General features: G+C 50.2%; 1 protein-coding gene across 1 annotated transcript in view; it reads right to left on the reverse strand.

Annotated features, from left to right (window-relative positions):
• The window catches only part of SKOR2 (SKI family transcriptional corepressor 2), a 38,983-nt gene that overhangs the window by 11,820 nt on the left and 6,578 nt on the right, over positions 1-20,585 (reverse strand). Inside the window, exons 2-4 of the mRNA XM_044431045.1 lie at positions 19,779-20,531; positions 13,470-13,530; positions 12,982-13,056 (exon numbers count right to left, since the gene is read on the reverse strand). Coding sequence (XP_044286980.1) covers positions 12,982-13,056; positions 13,470-13,530; positions 19,779-20,531 — 889 coding nt within the window. The remainder of the gene's footprint in view (positions 1-12,981; positions 13,057-13,469; positions 13,531-19,778; positions 20,532-20,585) is intronic.

Below are 20,585 nucleotides of genomic sequence, written 5' to 3' on the forward strand. Positions count from 1 at the left end.
CCTTGTCCAACTCTGGGAGATTATGGGAGTTGTAGTCCAACACATCTAGACGGCATCAGTTTGGGGAGGCTGACCTGGCCTCTTATCTCAATCGTAAAAAAAAGCTCCATGCACAGAAACACATCCGTTTTTGAAGGTCTCTCCTGGTGACTTTTCTCCTGAAAATCTCCTGTCCTTTTGTCTTTTTCCAGTGGTTGCTGCGTACGTTCTTGCTTGGGTTATGGGGTTCAGCTGCTTTACGGTATTAGTGTTTTTGCCAGCTCTGAAGTCCCAAACTGTGGCTTTCAGACACGGGTCTTTTAGTGCCATGTGGTTCCATCTAGCCGTTCTAGAACTAATTGTTCTTGCATTTAACACCATGCAAGACAGATTTAACCGTTCCTGCAAGACAGATTTCTTCCTAGGGACGCTCCTTGCCACTGATTTCAAGAAATGAATCAGTGCAACAAGCAGCCATGTGGTAAAAACGTCTGGTGAATGGGTAGCTGGTGATAACTGAAACTATTGCATGAAAACTCCAATCAAGCCAGTTTAACTAATCAGCCAGACTGACAAAAGAACATGGCTTTGCACACTTCAAGTCTGTCTTCATAAACTTGCTGTGCTCATGAAATATCACATTCTCAAGACCAAATCCTGGTAAATATTGGACATTTGAAGGTGCACGCTCGGCAAGAGGAAACCCAGAACATCTTCCACTGGTAGTTTGGAGAGCTCAAAGACATTCTGAAGTTGCAGCTTATTTCTTTGGTTCTGGACAGGTGGTTTGACAGGAAGCCCCACAATCGGGATCAAAATGGGAAGCCCCTCCTAGGTTGAGTTCAGCTCCATGGGCCACTGGACTGTGTCCTAGAAGGCAGCTCCTTATAGCTTCCCCAACTTCCGTCTGCCCAGACACTGCAATCACATTCTGGAGCCTTCCCCAGTCGCCACCTCTGAGGGAGTTCTGCATGGCGGCAACAAGGAGAAGGGTCTTTTCAGGGGTGGCCCCACAGTTCTGGAACAAGCTTCCCACTGAGGCCCTCCTTGCACCACCTTCACTGTCACCTTGATGCTAGGAAAAGAGCATCCTCTACTGCAGGCCTTTGGTTAGTTACTGGGACCTGCTGGTTGCTAGGCAGGGTTGAACAGGCTCTTATCTAAATGTGCAATTTTGTTTTGCTCTTTTTATTTATTTTTATTTTATTTATGTTTCGATTTATATCCTGCCTTTTTCCTACAAGGGCTCAAGGCAGCTTACAGCATTCTCCTCCTCCATCTTATCCCCACAACAACAACCCTGTGAGGTAGGTTGGGCTGAGAGTCTGCGACTGGCCCAAAGTCACCCAGTTGGCTCCATGGCTGAGCAGGGACTCGAACCTGGATCACCTGAGTCCCAGTCCCATGCTCTTAACTACTACACCACACTGGCTCTCTTTATTAGGTTTAACATGTTGAATCGCTAACTTTTACCATGTTTTAATGATATATTTTATATCGTTTTAAAAATATGATGTTTTGAATTGCCCAGGCAGCTTCAGTTGTTGGGGGCATTGCAAATAAATACACACACACATACATACATACATGCATACAACACAACACAACCTGGTGCCCTCCAGAATTGAACTGTAATTCCCATCATCCCCAGCTAGTCTTCCTGCACAGAAGGTGGGGGGAATTGGTGGGGGGCTTGCATAGCAACTGTCAAACAGATGCAGAAACCCAAAACTGCAGATTATAAGTTGACGAAAGCCAAAGTTACTGAAAAAACTGAAAGGGTCGGAAGCTGCAAGTGAACAGAAAGCTAAATTGTTCTGGTTGAATCCATCCATGCCAGATGAGGAAGGGATTCTTATTTGGAGGAAGTGCCTGTAAAGGAGAAGTGTGCGGGCAGAGAGATTGCTGAGCTTTACTTCCCCTGCACCCCATCCCTTGTTTATTTATCTATTCATCTATTTGTATTCATACTCTACCATTTTTCCCGCTTGGAACACATCATCCTTCACCTCCTGCCTCTTACAACAACCCTGTGAGGTAAGTTAGGCTGAGAGTCTGTGAGTGGCCTGGTCACCCGTTGAGCTCCATGGCTGAGTGAGGGGTAAAACTTTGGATTCCCAAGTCCCAGTTCAGCATCTAACCACTGTACCACATTGCCTCTATGTTGCAGAGTGTGTCACCTAATCTTCCAAAACATCATTCCAAGGAGACTTCTGTGAGTATAGGAACTTCGTTAATGAATACTCTGGATTCAGTTTCTGGAAACTGACTTCATTCACTCTGCATTAATTAACTCTGCCTAGAATTATATATAACCTGTGTAGAGTTTAGAGTGTTGTCCTTAGTCTTGGGGGACCCGGGCTCAACACAGAGATGCAGTTCACAAAGCACCCACCAACTCTCAGCCGCACTCAACTCACGGGGTAGTTTTCAAGATAAAATGGGAAACGGCCACAACCCTTTTGGATTTAAATCAGCAAATGTCATTCTAGAATATTAGATCATGATCTGATATTGTTCCATTTGATGAACTTCAGCTTAGTAGATTTTATGAATATTTGTGGTTTGTAGATCTTATGTATATTAAAGGATGCAGTGACACTCAGGTTATTGCTGGTTCCTCATGGATCAATGCCCACTTACTCGGGGTATCTCCAGAAATCATACATTGCATTTGAAGCAAATCCAGTAGTGACATTTCCCCCCTTCTCAATATTTATTGTATTTGTGCAATTGTGCCTGTATAACCAGAGGTAGTTAAAATAGTGCCAGTGTATCCATTATGCTCAGAAAGATGGTTATAAGATTCATTCCAGGATGTTGTGTGAAAACTGCAAGGTCACTGTCCAGAGTAATTGGCTCATCAAAAAAATAAAAATGAAATGAACTAAAGAAAAAAAATCAATAATCCCTTAAAAATCCCTACTTATAAAAGCAAACAAAGTTAGTGGGCCAATGAGTATTATTTTGGGGTACAAGGAGAATGAAATGAATCATGAACTTTTGTTTAATGTCTGATAACATCATTAATGAGAAACAGAAATGGAGCCTTAGAACACTGGTGGGGAAAACAGTGCCCTGGATTCTGTTGGACTACAACTCCCAGCAGGCCCAGCAGCAAGCAAGGCCAAAAGCCAGGGATAATGGGGCTGAAAACCAAGAACATCTGGAGTTCCAGATGTTTCTCAGGGCTGCTTGAGAACGTCAGCTTAAAATCCTAAGACATTTGATAAGAATGGGATCAAACAGGCAAATGTACAAAGCCGATTTGCACAATGTTGGCCAGTCTGACGGGGAGGTCTCACTCCAAAAGGCCCCCTGCATGGAAAACCAGCGCTCTGTTCTTGAATGAAGCTCCCTTCCCCGGAAACCCACAGCTAAACAATGTCAACATGTACATTTGTTTTACTGGAATTAATAGTTACATCCACTTAGGGTGCTATCTTATGCCTGTTTCAATAGAAAAAGAGGTCCCACATCTCCCAGCATTCCCTTGCCATGCTGTCTAGGGAATGCTGGGAGCTAAACGGCTTTCTGGACAATGCTGGGATGTAAAGGGCAAAAGGATCTGGACAGACTATGGAAGGACCAAGGATAACAGGATGGCGTTCCATGCGGATAAGTGCAAAGTCTTGCACTTGGGGCACAGGAATGGGTGCCATACGTACAGGTTAGGGGACAAGTGGCTGGAGAGCAGCACTTGTGAAAGGGACCTCGGGGTGCTGGTTGACTGCAGGCTAAACAAGAGTCAGCAGTGTGATGCGGTGGTCAAGAGGGCGAACGCCACCCTTGGTTGCATAGCCAGAAGTGACTTCTAGGTTGAGAGAGGTATTACTACCACTCTATACTACTCTAGTGTGCCTGCAACTGGAGTATTGTGCTCAGTTTTGGGCCCCTCATTACAGGAAGGATTTAGCCAGTGCAGCGTAGGGCCACAAGGTTGGTGGCCGGTTTGCAGGGGATGTCGTATGAGGCAAGACTGAGGGAACTGGGTCTTTTCAGCCTGGAGAAGAGGAGACTCAGAGGGGATCTGTTGGCAACATATAGGTATGTGAGGGGATGTCACACGGAGGTGGGTAAAGACCTGTTCTCCCCTGCAGAGGAAGGCAGGATGCGCTCCAACGGAGCAAAGCTCAGGGAACCAAGGTTCCATTTAGATGCCAGGAAGTACTTCTTGTCAGTTAGGACCCCAAGGGTATGGAATGGGCTGCGAGGGGAGGTGGTTGAGCCCCACCAGTGAGGGTGTTCAAAGATAGGCTGGACATGCACATGGTGGGCATGTCGTGAGCAGAGCCGGCTGGAGCCAGGGGTCAGACTAGATGGCCCGGGAAGCCCCTTCTGACTCGCTCTGTTTCTATGTTTCTTCTCTGTCACAAACTGCATACAACAGTGCTCTTAAGATATGAATTTTCAGGCTCACATCTCTTTCTGAAATTTAGATATGGGCCTGTAAGTTTTCTGATAATTCAGCTTACTGGCTTGAATTGACTGAGCAGTAAATACTGAATCCCAAATTCTGATTGGTTTTGGTAAGCCTCTCTCATGCCCTACAGTACTTTGCTTGATCATCATGTACAGTTGTTCCAATCCAGTAAGTCTCACTCTGGCTGCCAGTGATTCTCCAGGGCCCCCGGAAAAATCTAATATCTCCTCTTGTTTAACTGGAGAACTTGAAAGGTATCCAAGTAAAACACAAGGAAAGAGTCTCTTGCTTAAAGCTGCTTTTCCTGAGGCCCAGGTCTGTCCCTTGGGGTTCCCTGAATGGTCATGCCCCCTATCCTTGCACCAGTTCATTCTCCCCAACCACCTTCCATTTGCTGGCTTCCTAGCTTTCGTCAAGATTTTTATGCCATTCCAAAAAGTTGAAGTGCCTCTCATAAGAGGCTTAATTATGGGAAGTAAGGTCTTTAAACTAATCAATACTGGTGTAGTTTGAATTCTGGCTCTGCCCTGCTATTCCATTAGCACCACCATGAGAATGTGGCCTAAAACTGAACTCAGCTCTCAGGCCCAAGGAAATCAGCTCTCGCCCATGTTAGACGCCCATCCCACTTCTTTGACTTCCTGCATCACAGCAGCTCAGCCAAGGTTAGCCCCTGAGGTAAGCCCAGGTAGGCTGCAAGTGCCTCGATGCCAGTTGCTGGGGCGCATGGGCAGGAGGGTGCGACGGCCCCCTTGGCCCCCTTGCAGCCTCCTCCACCCATCAGGTTGGCTTCTGTGTACTAGCTGACCCAGCAGGGCTCCTCTCACCTTCTCATACTCAAACCAGAGGCCATTTTCTCCTTGTCTCCCCATCCCCAGACCTGCTTCTGTCTGAAAAGTAGGCCAACTGCCAGGAAAGAAAACCTATCACGGCATCCCTCCTTTATCTACCCCATTCCACGCCTCGAGACACCCTTCTCTAAAGCTGTGGGCTCTGCCCAAGGCAGCCGGGGTCGAGTCCAAGGGCACCCAGATGGAGAAGACACCTGGCTTCACCCTGCCATGGGGGAGGCAGCTTTCCCCCACACAGGAGTGGGGAAGTAGGCAGCCCTTAGCGGAATCCCTGGGCACCCCATCCCTGACTGCCCCCCCCCCCGAGTGTATTCAAATTGTGCCTCAAAATGCAGTGGCCATGAAAAGAATTCAAATGTCATAAAAATGGAACTGGAGAGTTGAGCTTCCCAAGGAAAGGGAATCTCTGTGTATAAAACTCTGAGATGTCATGTGGAATGCTTGCCTGTAAAAGGGAGGGAGTCCCTGGAAGATACTATTATGTGACGATTTACATGCATGTAAATCTTCACATAATACTATGGATGAACCATGTTAGGCAGAAGTTTACCACCACAGTTAAAAGTAGACCTTAGACTGCAGTCCTAGATCCACTTATCTTAACGGGGTGGCAGGGAGGGCTTCAGAGTAAAGAAGAGCAGGGTTCCTGCAGCTTTGAAAATGCAAAAGAAGGAAATTTAATAGGTATACCTTGCAGGAGAAAGTACAGTTTCAGACATCTTATCTCTACATAACCATTCACGTTCCTCTTTTGCAACCAGACTTAGCAATTTAGCTTTGTGCTCACTTTCATTACCGTATTGATAATCTTTATCTCCCAGCATGCCAGGATCAAAATGGAACGTGGGGAAAAGCGACCCACAATGGCCTGGGAGTTTTCATGTGCTGGGGCAGCGCAAAGGCAGCCTCTACAATAGATTAGTCCTCAAGGGTCCACCTTCTCTTTTCCAGCTCCTCACAACCTGCTCTAGGTATCTTGGATGACAACTCCTAGTATCTCCCGGCCAACATGTCTGATTCGCAAAGGCTGCATCACACCTGGATCAACCTGCAGATCCATGAATTTCCTTGGAACCTTGAGTTCTACAGCAGGAGAAAGGTGGGATATAAATATAATAAATAAATAAATAGTCCAATTGCTGCAGCTGAAAAACCAGCAAGCCCACACATGTAGGAAGTAGGTCCCTTATAATGAGTCAGGCCAACTTCGGGCTGCTCTGGATATCAGGTGCTCCTCAGGTGCATATCTGCCCCGTCCTCAATATCTGAGACCAATGGAAATGCCAGGGCTTGGGACCTTCTGCATGCCAAGCCTGGCACTTACCGCTGAGCTGTGGTCCTGCCTGCCCCAGCTGAGCAATGAAAAAAGCACCTTCCAGCTTTCCCCAGCCAGTCCCTGATTTTCCTGTCTACATGGGCATAGACCTGCACCCTGAATGATTGCAGACCTGAAGAACTTGTGCACTAGCTATTCCACGATCTTGATTTGCAAAGATTTGGATTCTTTGGGCCGGGGGGGGGGGGGGGCGGCGGGTATGAAAGGTGGAAAGGGTATAAATAGGACTTGTAAATAGGAAGTGGTTTCCGGTGTAAGGAGAAATGGATTGGCCCTGTCCCTCTGTCCAAGCAGCTTTGTCCCTAAATGGATCTATTTAGCGTCACTCATGCTACCTTTAAGATAGACAAATAGTGGATATCTCAAGCAACAGTACCTCTGAGCATGGGCAGAGCATCTTTCCCTTCAATATCTCAAGCTGGTGAAGCTTCTCCTTCAACACCATTGGAATTAAGGAGCAGAGCTTTCTTCCAGGATAGATGGCCCGATCCCACACAAATCTGAGACCCACCACCTCTATTTTTTTTAAAGTAGCACATTGTGGCCATCTCTTTGCACAGTATTTTGAGTCTAACATTCAGTGCGTGGGCAGTGAGTGGGCGAGTTTAAGTGTTTCAGCTAATGGGAGTCCGGCTCTCCTGTACAATGATGATGCCACACAAGCTTGTTGCCTTCTTTTCCCCCCTCATCCAGCTTTCCTTTTGCATTGATGGCGAGTCTGCTTAGAAAAACTCCACCAACAACAATTTCTTAAACCTTATGACGATGGTCTTCGGTTCCTCAGCACTGCAAATTGTCTGTGATTCACCAGTCAGCCGGGCACTACAGCTAAAAGAGAGTGCCCGACCCTTATCTGAAAACTACTTTGGTTAGGGAACATGACTGAACCAGGAAAAGAAAAGGGGAAATATTAGAGCTTTTCTTTTTTCTGATAATGGATGGTTGTTTTGGTAATCTGTTTAATATTTAATGCAACATTTAAATCAAAATGATCAATTAATTAAGGGGAAGATGCTTAATCAAGTAAAATTATGTAATTGGTTGACAGACAATAGTTCCATGAGAGATGTAAAGCGATCTTCTCTGTTGCTTGAGGGTTGTTTTCACATGTGACTTTCAGCACATAGAAACTATTTGAAGAAGCAGGAGAAGGAGGAGGAAGAGACAGAGATGGAGGAGGAGGAGGAGGAGGAGGAGAAGGAAGAGACAACATCCTCCCTGCAACTTGTGCTTCATTAAGCAGTTTGTTCAAATGGAAACTGTCCGCACAGACCTTGAACAGCCCCACAGCAATCCCTGCTGCAATTACACCGGTTATGTGGAGACACCGCCCCCCCGCCCCCCCACACACCTCAGTTCTAAAAGAGATAAAGAATCTCTCAGCCACCACACCAGTCTCCTCATACAGCAACCTGCAGACATACTGGATTACAACACCCATCATCCCCTCAGGGTCTCCCCTTGAAGGCAGCTGGGAAATAATGTTAGAAAAATAGCTGGGGCTCTCTGGGCATGCCAGCTGCTCCAGCGCAGCACGGAGGGCTGGGGAAGACGGCACGGCTCCAGCTTAAACTGGTTGTGTGATCTGTGCCGGATGCCCTGCTATTGTTATAAGCCATCAGAACAGGGGTGGGGGAAATCACCCCCCAGCTCCTCCCTGAGCCCCCCGGGGCACTTCCCCTGTCCTTTGGCTGCCCCCCCCCCTTCCGCTTGACCTGCTCACGGGGTGTCTGCCCAGCCTTGGAATGTTGTCCCACCACTTTCGAAAAGGGGGAAGTGCCCGAGGGGCTGCAAGAGGCTCCAGCTACAATGCGCCGGCATTTCTGGCTTGGGGCCCCACTACTTGGGCCAGCTGCACTGCCCACCTATGGAACAGGCCCCCCCAAGAACAGAATCCCGCTTGGGCTGAACGAGGTTCCTCACCCCACCTGATAAACTGACCCCCAAGGAATGCGCTGCTTGAGCCGCCTGCCTCGTTGCTGTGTGGAAGCATGAAGGTGTCGCCAGCGGAGGGGTGTTTGTGGCAACGTGGTTGTGTCCTGGGCGCGTGTATGCAACTGCGCACGGATGGGCATGAATGCAGGGCAGGCCCGGCCAGGCCAGGCCCGGCCCATCTTGCTCCCTGAGACAAGGAGGCCTTGCTGGCTGCTGCCGGGCACCTCCTGGCTCTGAGGAGCTCTGCAGAGAACTTGCGAGAGGTGGCTGGAGGTGAGGGGCTGGATGAGCGCGTGCAGCACGTGGGCTGGCTGGGGCCATGCGTCAAGGCTCCCCCACCCCAAGGTAAACACCAGAGTCGGAGACCTGCCGAGCACCCACTGGGCCCAGTAGCAGGACTTTCTGGTGGCGTGTGTACAGCAGTGTCCCCCTCCTCCTGAAGCTTGAACATATGTACCATATGCATTTAGGGGTGTGTGTGTGTGTAGGAGGGAGGGAGGGAGAGACTGCCAATACTTGCCCACCCATTGCATGCATTGCATGCATCGCTTTGAGGCAATGTGGCCTCTGGTCAATCTTTGGATTATTATGTGATTGTGAACCTAAACCTATGTTTGCCCTTTTTCCTCGCTGTTTGGTTGGTTGCAGGAGCAACCGCCCTCCTTTGTGGCTTATGCAAATCAAAGTTCAACCCTGTGCATGTTTAGAGAAGGGGAAAAATTCCATAACTTTGCTTCTGCAAGTTATAGCAGCCACCCCCCTCAGAAAACTGCAACCCTGGCTTTAGAATCTTGATCTGTGTTGCAGAAAGCATTTCTCCTCTCTAAGCACGCGCAATATTGCAAGCTTTGCTTTAAAACCTTCATCCCCGCCTTCTTCCTTTTCATGTCTCCCTAGTTCCATAATGCTGGGCATCTTAAGGAACTTTGGCTCCACCTTCAAATTTCATTGATTGCTGGACTAGCTGTCCTTGGAACAGCAGAGCAAACCCCCCCCCCCCCCCCCCCACAAATCCAGACCTGCCATGCCTGACCCAGCCTAGAAGTAATTAAGACCCGACAGAGCCTGAAGAGCTTATGGGACCAACTGACTCTAGAAAGACTCCAGACACCTCTGGGAACTGTGAGGAGTTACACCAGGCCCTTTGAGAGGCGGAGGTCCTGAGGAAGCCCGATATAGGGCCCAGGGACCATTCCTTGCCCATGGGGTCAGGAGAGGAGACCAAGCGCCCACCTAGCCCCACAATATGGCAGATTCAGAACCTGGGGAACATGGGACACCTCTTGGGGCTCATCTCAAGAGCGGCAGCCACTGGGCTACTTGGGAGCAATGGACTTGCAGTGTGTGGAACCACCCAGAATCACAGAACAGGAGCGAGCAAAGGGGCCAAGAAGGCCAGCGGGACCAACTCCCTGCTGTTGCAGGACACCCATTTACACCCTCCCACATGGTGGTGTGTAGTGTGTGTTCAGACTGCCCGTTTATTTATTTTTTGATTTATATCCTGCCTTTTTCTTCAAAGGGCTCAAGGCAGCTTACATCATTCTCCTCCTCCATCTTCTCCCCACAACAACAACCCTGTGAGGTACGTTGGGCTGAGAGTCTGTGACTGGCCCAAAGCCACCCAGTTGGCTCCATGCCATGGCCGAGTGGGGACTGGAACCCGGATCGCCTGAGTCCCAGTCCCGTGCTCTTAACCACTACACCACACTGGCTCTTTTACTGGACTGGTCATGCTGTGCTCTTGCTTGCCAGTTGGTTTCTCCTGCTTTGAACTGCCCTTTTTTGCTGGACTAATAACTCTCCCCCCCCCCCCGCTCCCTCCCTGACTTTGCTGAATGAATTTCTGGTCTTTTGCCATAGGGCCGAGGCCCAACTCAGTGGCAGCATGACAAAACTTGAAGTGTGATTTCATGCTGTAAAGTGTTTTATTGATTCCTTAGCATGGGAGGACTTGCTGCTTTAAATGCATGTGAATTATTTCGTCTATATCTGTACTCATAGCTATACAATGTAGAAATATGGACAACAGATCTTTGTACGTAGGACTGTAGGAGCCTGCCTTGAAGCATATTAAATTATTAGTCCATCTATCCTGGGAATGTCTGGGCTGACTGGAAACGGCTCCCAGGACCGCAGGCAGTGGTCCTTCACCTCACCTCCTTGCCTGAGTCTTTCTGAAGTGGAACCTCTGTCTGTGAATATCTCTGGGAATTCATGGTCAAGCATGGCTGAAACGGAGGGGAGCCTCAAACCTTGATCCATTGGGATATTCAAACAGAAGTTCTGATGATGCCCTCAATGCGCACAGTGCGGTACAAAGGGACAAAGGACAGTTCTCTGTCCCGAGGAGCTTACAGTCTAAATGTGGCCACGAATTAAGCAGCTTTCCCCATCCTGGTATCCTCAGGGATTATAGGGGTTGGAATCTCTAGAGGGTTCTGTCAGGTTACTCAGCATCCTATAAATTTAAAAAAATTCCAAACATCTGTAGCATGTCACACTGGGGAAAACTGGCTTGGAAAAGAAGGCGATGGCGTTTCTGTGGGAAATGGGAGCAGAGGGGGATTCAGGGAAAGTCCGTCAGCTACTAAGGGCCAAATCCTGTCATTGCTGGCTGGGAAAGACCAGGCTTCATGGCTTTTTCCTGTCTTGATGTACATCGGTTTGCACCCTTAAAGTGACAAGCATGATGGGTGTGGGGGGCTGGAGAGGGGCAAGTGATGGGTAAAGCTAACCATCTCCCTGAGCTCATGCAAGCCCTTGGGTCGACCTCCATGGATGGTATATGAACCGCTCTGTTGATCAGAGCACGGTCCCATCTCGCCCGGAAGCCAGAGCGATGCTCTGAGAGACTCACCAGTGTCTCCCAGCCCTCCACTCCTTAGCATTTAGCATTAAGTGGCACACTGCCTCTGAACCTGGAGGCTCTATTTTGATACTGCGGTTGACAGCCAAGAAAGCAGATCACAAGACAATTTGATATATTCTGGGGGAGTTGGGGGAGCGGCAAAAATCTGTTGCAGAAAAACAGAAAAGACAAACAGAAGTATTGCTTTGGTGGACTCCGACCAAGTACATCCTGTCTTTTCTGAGATCCCACAAGGCTTTTTGCTCTCTGTGTGTCTATCTATCTCCAATAATATCAATCTTCAATGAACAACACTGGCATAATGTATGGATCTGGAACTGTGTTTTCCATCTTTACCTGTGTTTCCATTTATCAAAATATGCCACAGAAAAAGGAGCCAAGAAACTTAGAGTCTTCTTAATAATTTAGTCCAGCCCTAATTGTCCTGCTGATACTTGGCTCCCTGATGAGCCATTCCACAATACCCTGGAAATAATCAGGCCAAATTATCCTTGGCCCCACTAAGGTTCATTTCCCTTTTTGTCATCTCTTCACTTTATTTAAAAAGACATTGTTTTCCCCTTTCAAAGTGTGCTTTCTGTTCCTGCAAGATCTTTGGAAGGAGGTTGCACAAAGATGCGGAACCACCTGGAGCAGGTTTTTAAAAGTGGAGGAAACCAGTTTTAGAATGGCACTCACTTCTGTAAGATTTCTTTAGGATCCCATTTTCTCAGCAGCCTTACGTTCTTCTTGCATTTCTCTCGGTCTCCCTCTCCCAAGCTCCCTCTGTCTCATTTGACAGGCAAATTTGCAGACATAGCCTCAGGCAAACAACCTCGTTTGACAGTCAATTAACCGTGAATAGTCAAAGCCAAGACAGTTTGCATTACATAAATGGAAAATTAGATTCCCTTTTTTCCCCTCTCTCTCTCTCTCTCCCAAGAAACAAAACCCCCTTTCCTTATAACCCTCCTTGGCAATAGACAACTTAGTATCAAAACTTCTAATCACGTCTTTCCCTCCCCCCTCCACCCCCCCTGCAAACCCCTTGGAGACATTTAGCAATCAGTAAAAGGTGGTTCCATTTAATTTGTATAATGTAATTTTTGTCAATGTATTATACATTTTGTGTAGAGATCATTATCACGGAGATAATATAAATGTTGCCATAGATCTCATAAAACACCTTTAATGTCTCTCTGACAGATATTAAATGCAATAAGCTGTGATCCTTTTTAATGGAAGGTTTCAAAGAGAACATTTCAATTATTGTCATTTTAATGTTTTTTTCCCCCACCAGCTTGCTCCATTGTGTAACCTGATATATTCCCGAAATTTCCTGCTGAAATATGCCCAGCAATTAATAATCTTATTGCTATTAACACGTCCCTGGCCCTCCCAATTTGCATTTTCCCTTAGTTATGATATCTCTCTGGGATAGTTTTTATTTTATTTTATTTATCCTTCTACAAAATATTCAGTCATTTGATTAGGAATGTTGAGGCTGCGGTGTTTTGCTCACAAACTAGGGCACACGCTACACTAAACCCAGCAAAGCTTACTTCTGAGTAGACACACCAACCCCCCCCCTCCTTTCTGAGTTTACCTGTGATATTTCTCCAGAAATCTCCCCCCGGAGGTTCCGAATCTGTGATGAAAAAAGTCTGTTCTTTGCTCTTATCTAAAATTGAAGCGAGAAAAGAAAACGAGAATGAAATATTTCGAGGAATCAAGAGAATTTCCTCCTCCAACCCAGCAAACTTTGCAGAGAGTGAAAATTTAGCATGCAACGATCTGGGCTTAAAAGGGAAAAAAGTGTTTTGTTGCATTGCTAAATTGTACGGGTTGCTTTGATCGCTGTAGATCGTGCTTCGTTTGTTTTAAGCATATTTGAATCGGGTCTACTCTGTGCGCGCGTGTGGCACACACATAATCCCAAATCCTTCTATGATGTGTCATGGCTTTGAGCTTTTCCCGGGACTAAGTTCCGGAACAACGTTCTCAGCCGGATCTAGGCCCGCAGAGGAGCATCGGTCAATTTCACCGAAAGCTTCGGGAGGAGGGAGAAAATAACCAAATTCCTGTGTGTCTTGCCTGAGAATTTATTTTCCTTCGCGGATACGACGGCCTGGGTGCCTTCTTTGCTTTTCTGGACCTGCAAGGATGCAAACAAACAGACAATCGCGAATTAAAACAACCCCCTTCAATCGATGAGCAATTACCAGGAAAGGGCGGACGGCAGGAGAATAGAGAAAAGGGAGAAACGGGCAGGACGGCGGCGCGTCAAGCGGGAGCCCCGCGTCCTCGGGCTGGAGTTATTGTGGGGGGGGGGTGATTGGCAGGGTTCCCAAAGGGGGATCCTATTTTGGGGAGGGGGTCCCACTTGGAACGAATGCACGAGATGCACACCTTTCTGCAGCAGGAAGCAGCTTTGACCCCTGAGTCCTACTTCCGAGTAAACGTGCCCTGGCCCCGATCCTGCCAAATTCGTTCCCCCCCCAAACCCCCCCCCCAAAACCGGTGGATGTCGAAAGCCGCGAAGAAGCTGCCGAAGGAGGGTGTGAACATTCGCTCGGATTTACTCGGAAGTAGACCCCGTTCCTGGCCCTGGGCTGCCCGCTGAAAATGGCAGCCTGCCCCTCTTCTAGGAGGCAGGGTACTGGTGGCACTCCATGGCCCATCAGTGGCCAGTAATAATGGGAACTGTGATCCAAAACCATAGGCAGGGCCGCCGGCGCTACTCCTGAGCTAAGGAAATCCGGGGCCGATGTCAGGACGGTGGTGTAGCCACCCCGGGTTTCAGCCGGCACCGCAAAGGAGCTATCTATGGTCCTGAAACTATTTGAGGGTACTGACGTTGGCGGCACCAGCCATCACTGCGTGTTATTTGCCTCCCGATCTCAGTTTTACCTCTGATGTACTTGGTGCTGGGGAAACAGACACGGATTTTTCATTTGCTCGCTTTCCGGAGAAGCATCCCTTTAGCCCGCGATGGAGCATGGAGCATTGGATACAGGCCGAGCCCTACTTACGGTGTGACCCATTGACTCACGCCAGTTCCATGGGGTGGTATCCAGTGTCACTTCTACTTAGAGTCGGCCTACCGACGTGAAAGCAGCTACAGCGAGGCTAACCTCGGAGGCAGCGTTCCGAAAACGCTTATTGACTTCAATGGGTCCGTTTCAATCCAACCGAATACGGCTGGTCGGACACGGATGCAGCCTCGGAGGCTGTGGCCCTATGGGATCTTACCCCATAGAAGCACCACTGAAATTAATGGGACTTGTTCTCCAGGGGATTGGGCTAGGGCACCAATCGGATTGCAAAGAACGCATCTCTTCTTCCTGACACGAGACTGGACCAAAGGCAGCGATCCTGATTGATTCCCTGCTGCTACTTTTTAAGGACTTCCAGTGATGAAGTGCTTAGGAAATATTGCTCAAGGAGAGCCTGAAATGGCCCATCGGAACTTGTCCAAGCCAAGGGGATCTCTCTCCCCCCCGACTTCTCCCATCCCAGGCAAATGCATTTAACAGAGCAGTGCTTTGCCTGTCTGTTCGGAACAGTAAGGTTCATTGAATGCAATGGAAATTACTCTCAAGTAAGTTAAAAAGATATAAAAAGATAGCAATGCATAAAAACCCGATCCGCAGTTGGGCAGTGCTGTATTAGGACCATTTTGTGCATAAAAGTATTACCCAGTTGTGAATTTGTGTTTAGGATCACAGCCTCGGACCCTTTCATTCCTTTACTGGTGCACCTCTAATTGTGTTCGAATGCATTTGTGTTACTATTTTAATCCAGTCTCGTTTATGATGGCAAGGTCCCCTGAGGGGCATTTTCCTGGTAAAAAGGCCTGACACTAACCAACCACACAAGCACGTAAGAGCTTTTGCAGACATCCTAGCAATGAACCCCCATTGAATGCAATGGAGCTTATGTCTGACTAAACATAGAAAGGACCCAGCAGCTCCGTTCCAGCATTTCGAGTAGAAGAAACTTAAGGGGGCTCTTAATTTGCCCACTGAAGACAACAGCGGGTTCGTAAGAAAAGCAGAGCGAACCTGTCTGTCTCGCTCCTTCTTTTCTCTACGGGCTGATCCTCTGCATCTGGGAAGCCCACAACTGGGAAGACAATGGAACTGAGGATGCCAGCAGGGCTGGACTTTTGGGAAAATCCAGGGCCCTACAGTTCTGGAGAAGCAGGGTGGACTCCCAGGAGAGCAACAGGGGATGAAAAGCAGCGGGGAACAATCGCGATGGCGGTGCCTGCCAGAGCATCCCTTTTCTTATTCCAAATGACAAATTCAGTATTTCTAGCACAAAATGGAGCCTGTTTGTAAGGAAGGGTGCTTTGACAGACAAGTGCCCTGACACCTCCAGCATTTCCAGTCTGCACTTTTTCTGTCTAAACGTGCTCAAAAGGCACCCTAATTTTGCCTGGCATCCAGGCAGCAGAAGCAACTCCATTTTAATCCCTCTAGTCATGACAGAAGAGCTTTCAAGTTGCTGGGGTTATCAGAACAGTGTTCCACCTCCCTTTCTTCCTTTGCACTGAGATCCAGTGTGGTGTAGTGGTTAGAGTGTTGGACTGTAGTTTTGGGAGCTCCAGGGTGCAGTCTGTGCTGAGCTGTGGAGCCCACTGGGTGACTTTGGGCCAGTCAGACTCTCAGCTTGTCCTACCTCACAGGGTTGTTGTTGTGCAGATAAACCGGAGAGAAGAACTATGCAAGCTGAGGTATAAATGCGATAATAATTTGCAAGGATGGGCAGAAAAAGTTCCCCACGTCTTCTCGCCTTCAGCTCCCGGCATTCCTCACCATTGGCCATGCTGGCGGGGGCACCTGGGAACTGGAGTCCAGAATAGCCAGCGGTCCCTCTTCCGCCTACCCCTGCGCTAATATATCACAGACATTGAAGCAGTTATATGGCATGAAATCAGGCGTGCAGGAGCAACGGTCTCTCTCTGCGTCAGAACTGCGACTGCCTCCAGGAACATTACAAGAGGGAAGTCTGGAAAAATATTAAGCCCGGGGTCTAAAGCTCTGAGGTCTAAACCCTCAGAGACAAGAGTGCCTCTGAAGCCAGGGGCTGTTCATTTGGCCTTCCGGACGAGCACCTCCCACGGAATTTGCTCCAGCAATCGGCTCTGCAGAACCACCCTGGCGGGCGGGCATCGTTACACCGCGTGAAAGAGGCACGCTCGGTCCGACAAGCATTTCCTCTGGTCTATCCTAGATGGCCTCGTATTTTTCTAGCGCTGCTGGTGCTTCCCGTGGACGGACGGATGGCAGCGCTACCCATCAAAAGGCACGGGGCATCTGCTCCGAGTTTTCCTCCTTAATGTGCTGGGGAAATGGAGGAAACAGTGAGAATCCCTGGGGGGGTTACAAATGGAAGACCTTTGGACCCTGGGTGGCGGAAGCAAAGATGGTATCCAGTGTTAATCCTACTTGAAACAGGCCGATTCATTTCAGGGTTAGTCCACGGAGAAGTGACACCGGAGGCAGCCCCGAATCACCCCTGCTCGTCTCAGCGGGACGACTCTAAGTGGGAGTAACATGAGACAAAATCCCCAGCGTCTGAGGAAGGGCAATCGCTCTCCCGAAGCCAGAGGCTGTTTCCAGTGCTAACCATGCTTAGAAGGACCCGGAGTAACGCATGGGACTTACATTAAACTTAAAACATTAGAGCCCAAGCCTGGAAACACTCCATGAGAAAGGCAGAGAAGCTTCTTGCTCACCAGTTTTTCCACACCATACAATAATATATAAACCCTTGCCCCACACGTGCCCCAGAAAAGCAGCAGTCCAAACCGCTCCAGTTGTGCTTCCTAGAGCAAGCTGATGCAGACTTCTGGATTCCCTTTCCCTGCCCCTCTTGCCAGTTCTACAGTAACATAGAAACAGAGCGAGCCAAAAGGGGCCTCCCGGGCCATCTAGTCTGACCCCCGGCTCCAGCCGGCTCCGCTCCCGACATGCCCACCACGGGTATGTCGTGTATCCTTTGTTGGATGTGTTGGCCAGAACCTGACATGGCATTTCATGGATGGAACTCGGGCTAGATGGGCCTCTTGGAGTCTAAATGCTGTTGGTGGGGCAAAGCTGGGCAGTCTCAAGAGGTGTGCTATCTATCTTGTCCTTTGCTAGAACCTTGAAGTCCTGCAACTTGAACCAGGCACCAAAGAGTGGATGAGGACTGCAAACATGGAACTGAGGAATAAAGCGTCCCCGAGTGTATATGCTCAGCTCAGGAATTTATTTTCTGTATCTTCCACAATCCTCTCTCTCTCTCTCTCACACACACACCTAACAGTCACCCTCAGCAACTTAATTTAGGATGCAAGAAAGGCTTTCTGTTGTTGCTGTTGTTCAGCTACTGGGGGTCAGAAATCCTGGCTGATCTATTGAAATCACTTGCTGATTTTTCCAGTAGATCGTCCATCTCTGCCTGAGGTGACTCTCACAGGCAACAGGGTGCTGGGAATCCTGTTTCCCGGTTCTACTCTATGGTGGGTGTTTAATGCCAATAGCATCGTCACTTAGTAGTTCAGGAAGAAGCATTTCAGGCTAGTGTTGCCCCTGACAGACTAGCTTTCTCGTCTGTCTGAGAGTGGGATGGGGACCTGCCCCTTAATTTTTCTCTGTCCCGCTTTTTAAAAACAACCTTACAAAACATTATACCACTTAGAAACCCAGCCAAGCATGATCATCATGGCCCTGCCTGTCTTTCTCGTGCAAGGAACCCAAAGCAGTTTATAACGTTCCCCTGACGATGTTATCCTCACAATAACGATCCCACGAGGCAGGTTAGGCTCAGACCCTGCCACTGGCCCAGACTCACGCAGGGAGCTTCAGGGCTGAGCGTGGACTAGAACCCAGGTCTGTTAAGCTCATCTGACACTCATGAGTTGGAGATTAAAGAGTGGGGAGCTGATGCATAATTGCAGATGTTTCTGGTTTGCCAGTTCTTAAAAAACTAGAAACACCCAAGAAATGCGTGCCGAAACTATGAACCCAGTTGCGTTGGTGACCCTCAGAATTCACACCCAGAGGAGAACATGGGGTAGCCCTGATGAGGTCAGAGGGACATGTTTGATTGGAGAAATTGGAGAGGATGCTGTGTTTAGGATAGTCCACCTCTTTCTGGTGTGTGTTTTTCTCTCAGACAAGGATGCATTGGACTACAGCCCAAGCTGCGAAATCTCCTGCAGCAGTACATCCCATCATGTTCAGTGGGGCTTGTGCCTAGTTAAGAAAAGATTTCTCTGCCACACAAGATCCACGTGGGGTACAAATGCTGATTCACAACCGAAGAGGGCAGCAGGTCTGCTGAATCGGAGGGTGGCGTGTTTGCCTTTGAAGTGCATCTCTCCCTGTTTGGGATTGTCTGTCAAGCAGGGGCAGGACTCAGACCGTTCAATGCTCCACACTCAAGCGGCTCAGTCTGGTTGACCGTGGACTGTTGAACGGAGGCTTTTCGCTGGAAAGCGGCTCATCTGGGGTCTAACTCTAGCTGTGCTAACCAAGGATGGTTGGTTGCCCACGAACAACCCATGAAGTAAATGCATGGTTTGTTTGTGATGAATAAGCCATGGTTTGTTAGTGTAGCCATGTTTTGACAGCAGGTTTTGACACTGCACTCTCAGGGCACACTCAACCCTTGAGCACGGGTTATGGTGTTGTCTGGACTCAGTGACATGCTGGGGCAATCTCTCATGGACTCCAGCAAAGGCTTCCTGTGTAGGTAATGGGTGAGGCTCGCTCTAAGTCCTCCGACATCCCATTGAGTCCTAGGGAGGAATCTAGGCACACATTTAGTTCCTCCATGGGATAAAGTCTTGAGGAAGGGGGCAGGGAGATGAAAGGAGATGCCGGGCTCTCTAGGACCACCTGGAAGTCACAGGATCAGGGAAGGACCCTCACCACAGCACGTCTTAAACCCCCTCGAAGAGAGGCATGAGCAGCCTCCTGCGGCCTTAGGCATGGTACTGAAATGCACGGGCTGCGCTCCCATCCACTTCAACGGGCCTACCAAGCAGGGCTAGCATCAGGTAACAACCGTGAACATCGATGCGCGGCCCCGTCCTCTGGACCCCTCCCGTCCCCTCGCTCGGAGAAGGGGTTGCGGGGGCAGGCCAGGAGGGGCGCCGGTCGGGTTTTGCCGTCTGGCCGGAAACCGACGCGAGCAACCGGCTGGCAGGAGGAGAGCAACGCGGCCCCCCTGCACCCCTCCCCCCAGCATGGAAAGGGAGCCTGGTGATTTCCCTTCGGCGGGGTGGGGGGGGGGTCTCCCCGATCCCTCTTTGCCCCCCCCGCCCGGGGGGGACTCAGCCGAGAGGTGCATTTCAATGAAGATAATGGGCGTGGCGGAGCGGGGGGGGGGGCGCACGGCGGTATTTACATCTTTGTACGGGGGCGGCGGCTCCTCTTCTGCCAGGTGCTGAGCCGGGCTGCTGGTGCCGCTGCTCCCCGCCTTTGGGGGGCAGGCGGGCAGAGCGGGGGCGGGCGGGAGCAGGTGCTCGGCGCCGGGGGGGGCCGTCTTCTCCTCCTCCGGGGACGGCCTGCAGGAGGCGGCGGGGAACGGCCCGGCCGGGGGCGCAAGCGCGGCGCCGCCGCCGCCGCCGCCGCTCGACCTGTCCCGGGCGGCCCCCTTGTCCGTTAGTCCCCGGCTCTGGAGGTACCGGCTGGGCGCCCCCACGGGGTCCACGGCCTCGGCGCCCGCCCGCTCCGCCTCGGCGTCCTCCGCGTCCTCGTCCTCCTCCTCGTCCTCCTCCTCCCCGGGGGGCCTGTGGCTCTCGACGTCCACCTCGGGCTCCTCCTCCTCGTCCTCCTCGTCCTCGTCCTCCTCCTCACTGCTGTCCTCGCTGGGGTAGCTGCAGCTGGTGCCCCCCGGGGAGAGGAGGCGGTGGCCCGCCCGCTCGCCGCCGCCCGGGTCCCGCTCGGGGGCCAGCAGCAGCGGCGGCGGCGGCGGCGGCGAGGCGGCGGCGCGCGGCGGCTGGTGGTGGTGGTGCAGCTTGGCCAGGCTCTCCGAGTCCTCCTTGCCCCCCACCGGGCGGAAGGCGCTGGAGTGGTGGTAGGACGACGCGCCCTTGCCGCGCGGCGGCCCCTCCAGCAGGTGGGGCTGGTGAGCCGCGGGGCCGCGGGCGCCCGCGCCCTCGGGGGAGCACGCGGCCTCGCCGCCGCCGCCGCCGCCGTCGAAGGCCGCCCG

The sequence above is a fragment of the Varanus komodoensis genome, unplaced genomic scaffold (genome assembly GCF_004798865.1).
Source record: "Varanus komodoensis strain SLA01 unplaced genomic scaffold, ASM479886v1 scaffold22, whole genome shotgun sequence".
Classification (NCBI taxonomy): domain Eukaryota; kingdom Metazoa; phylum Chordata; class Lepidosauria; order Squamata; family Varanidae; genus Varanus; species Varanus komodoensis.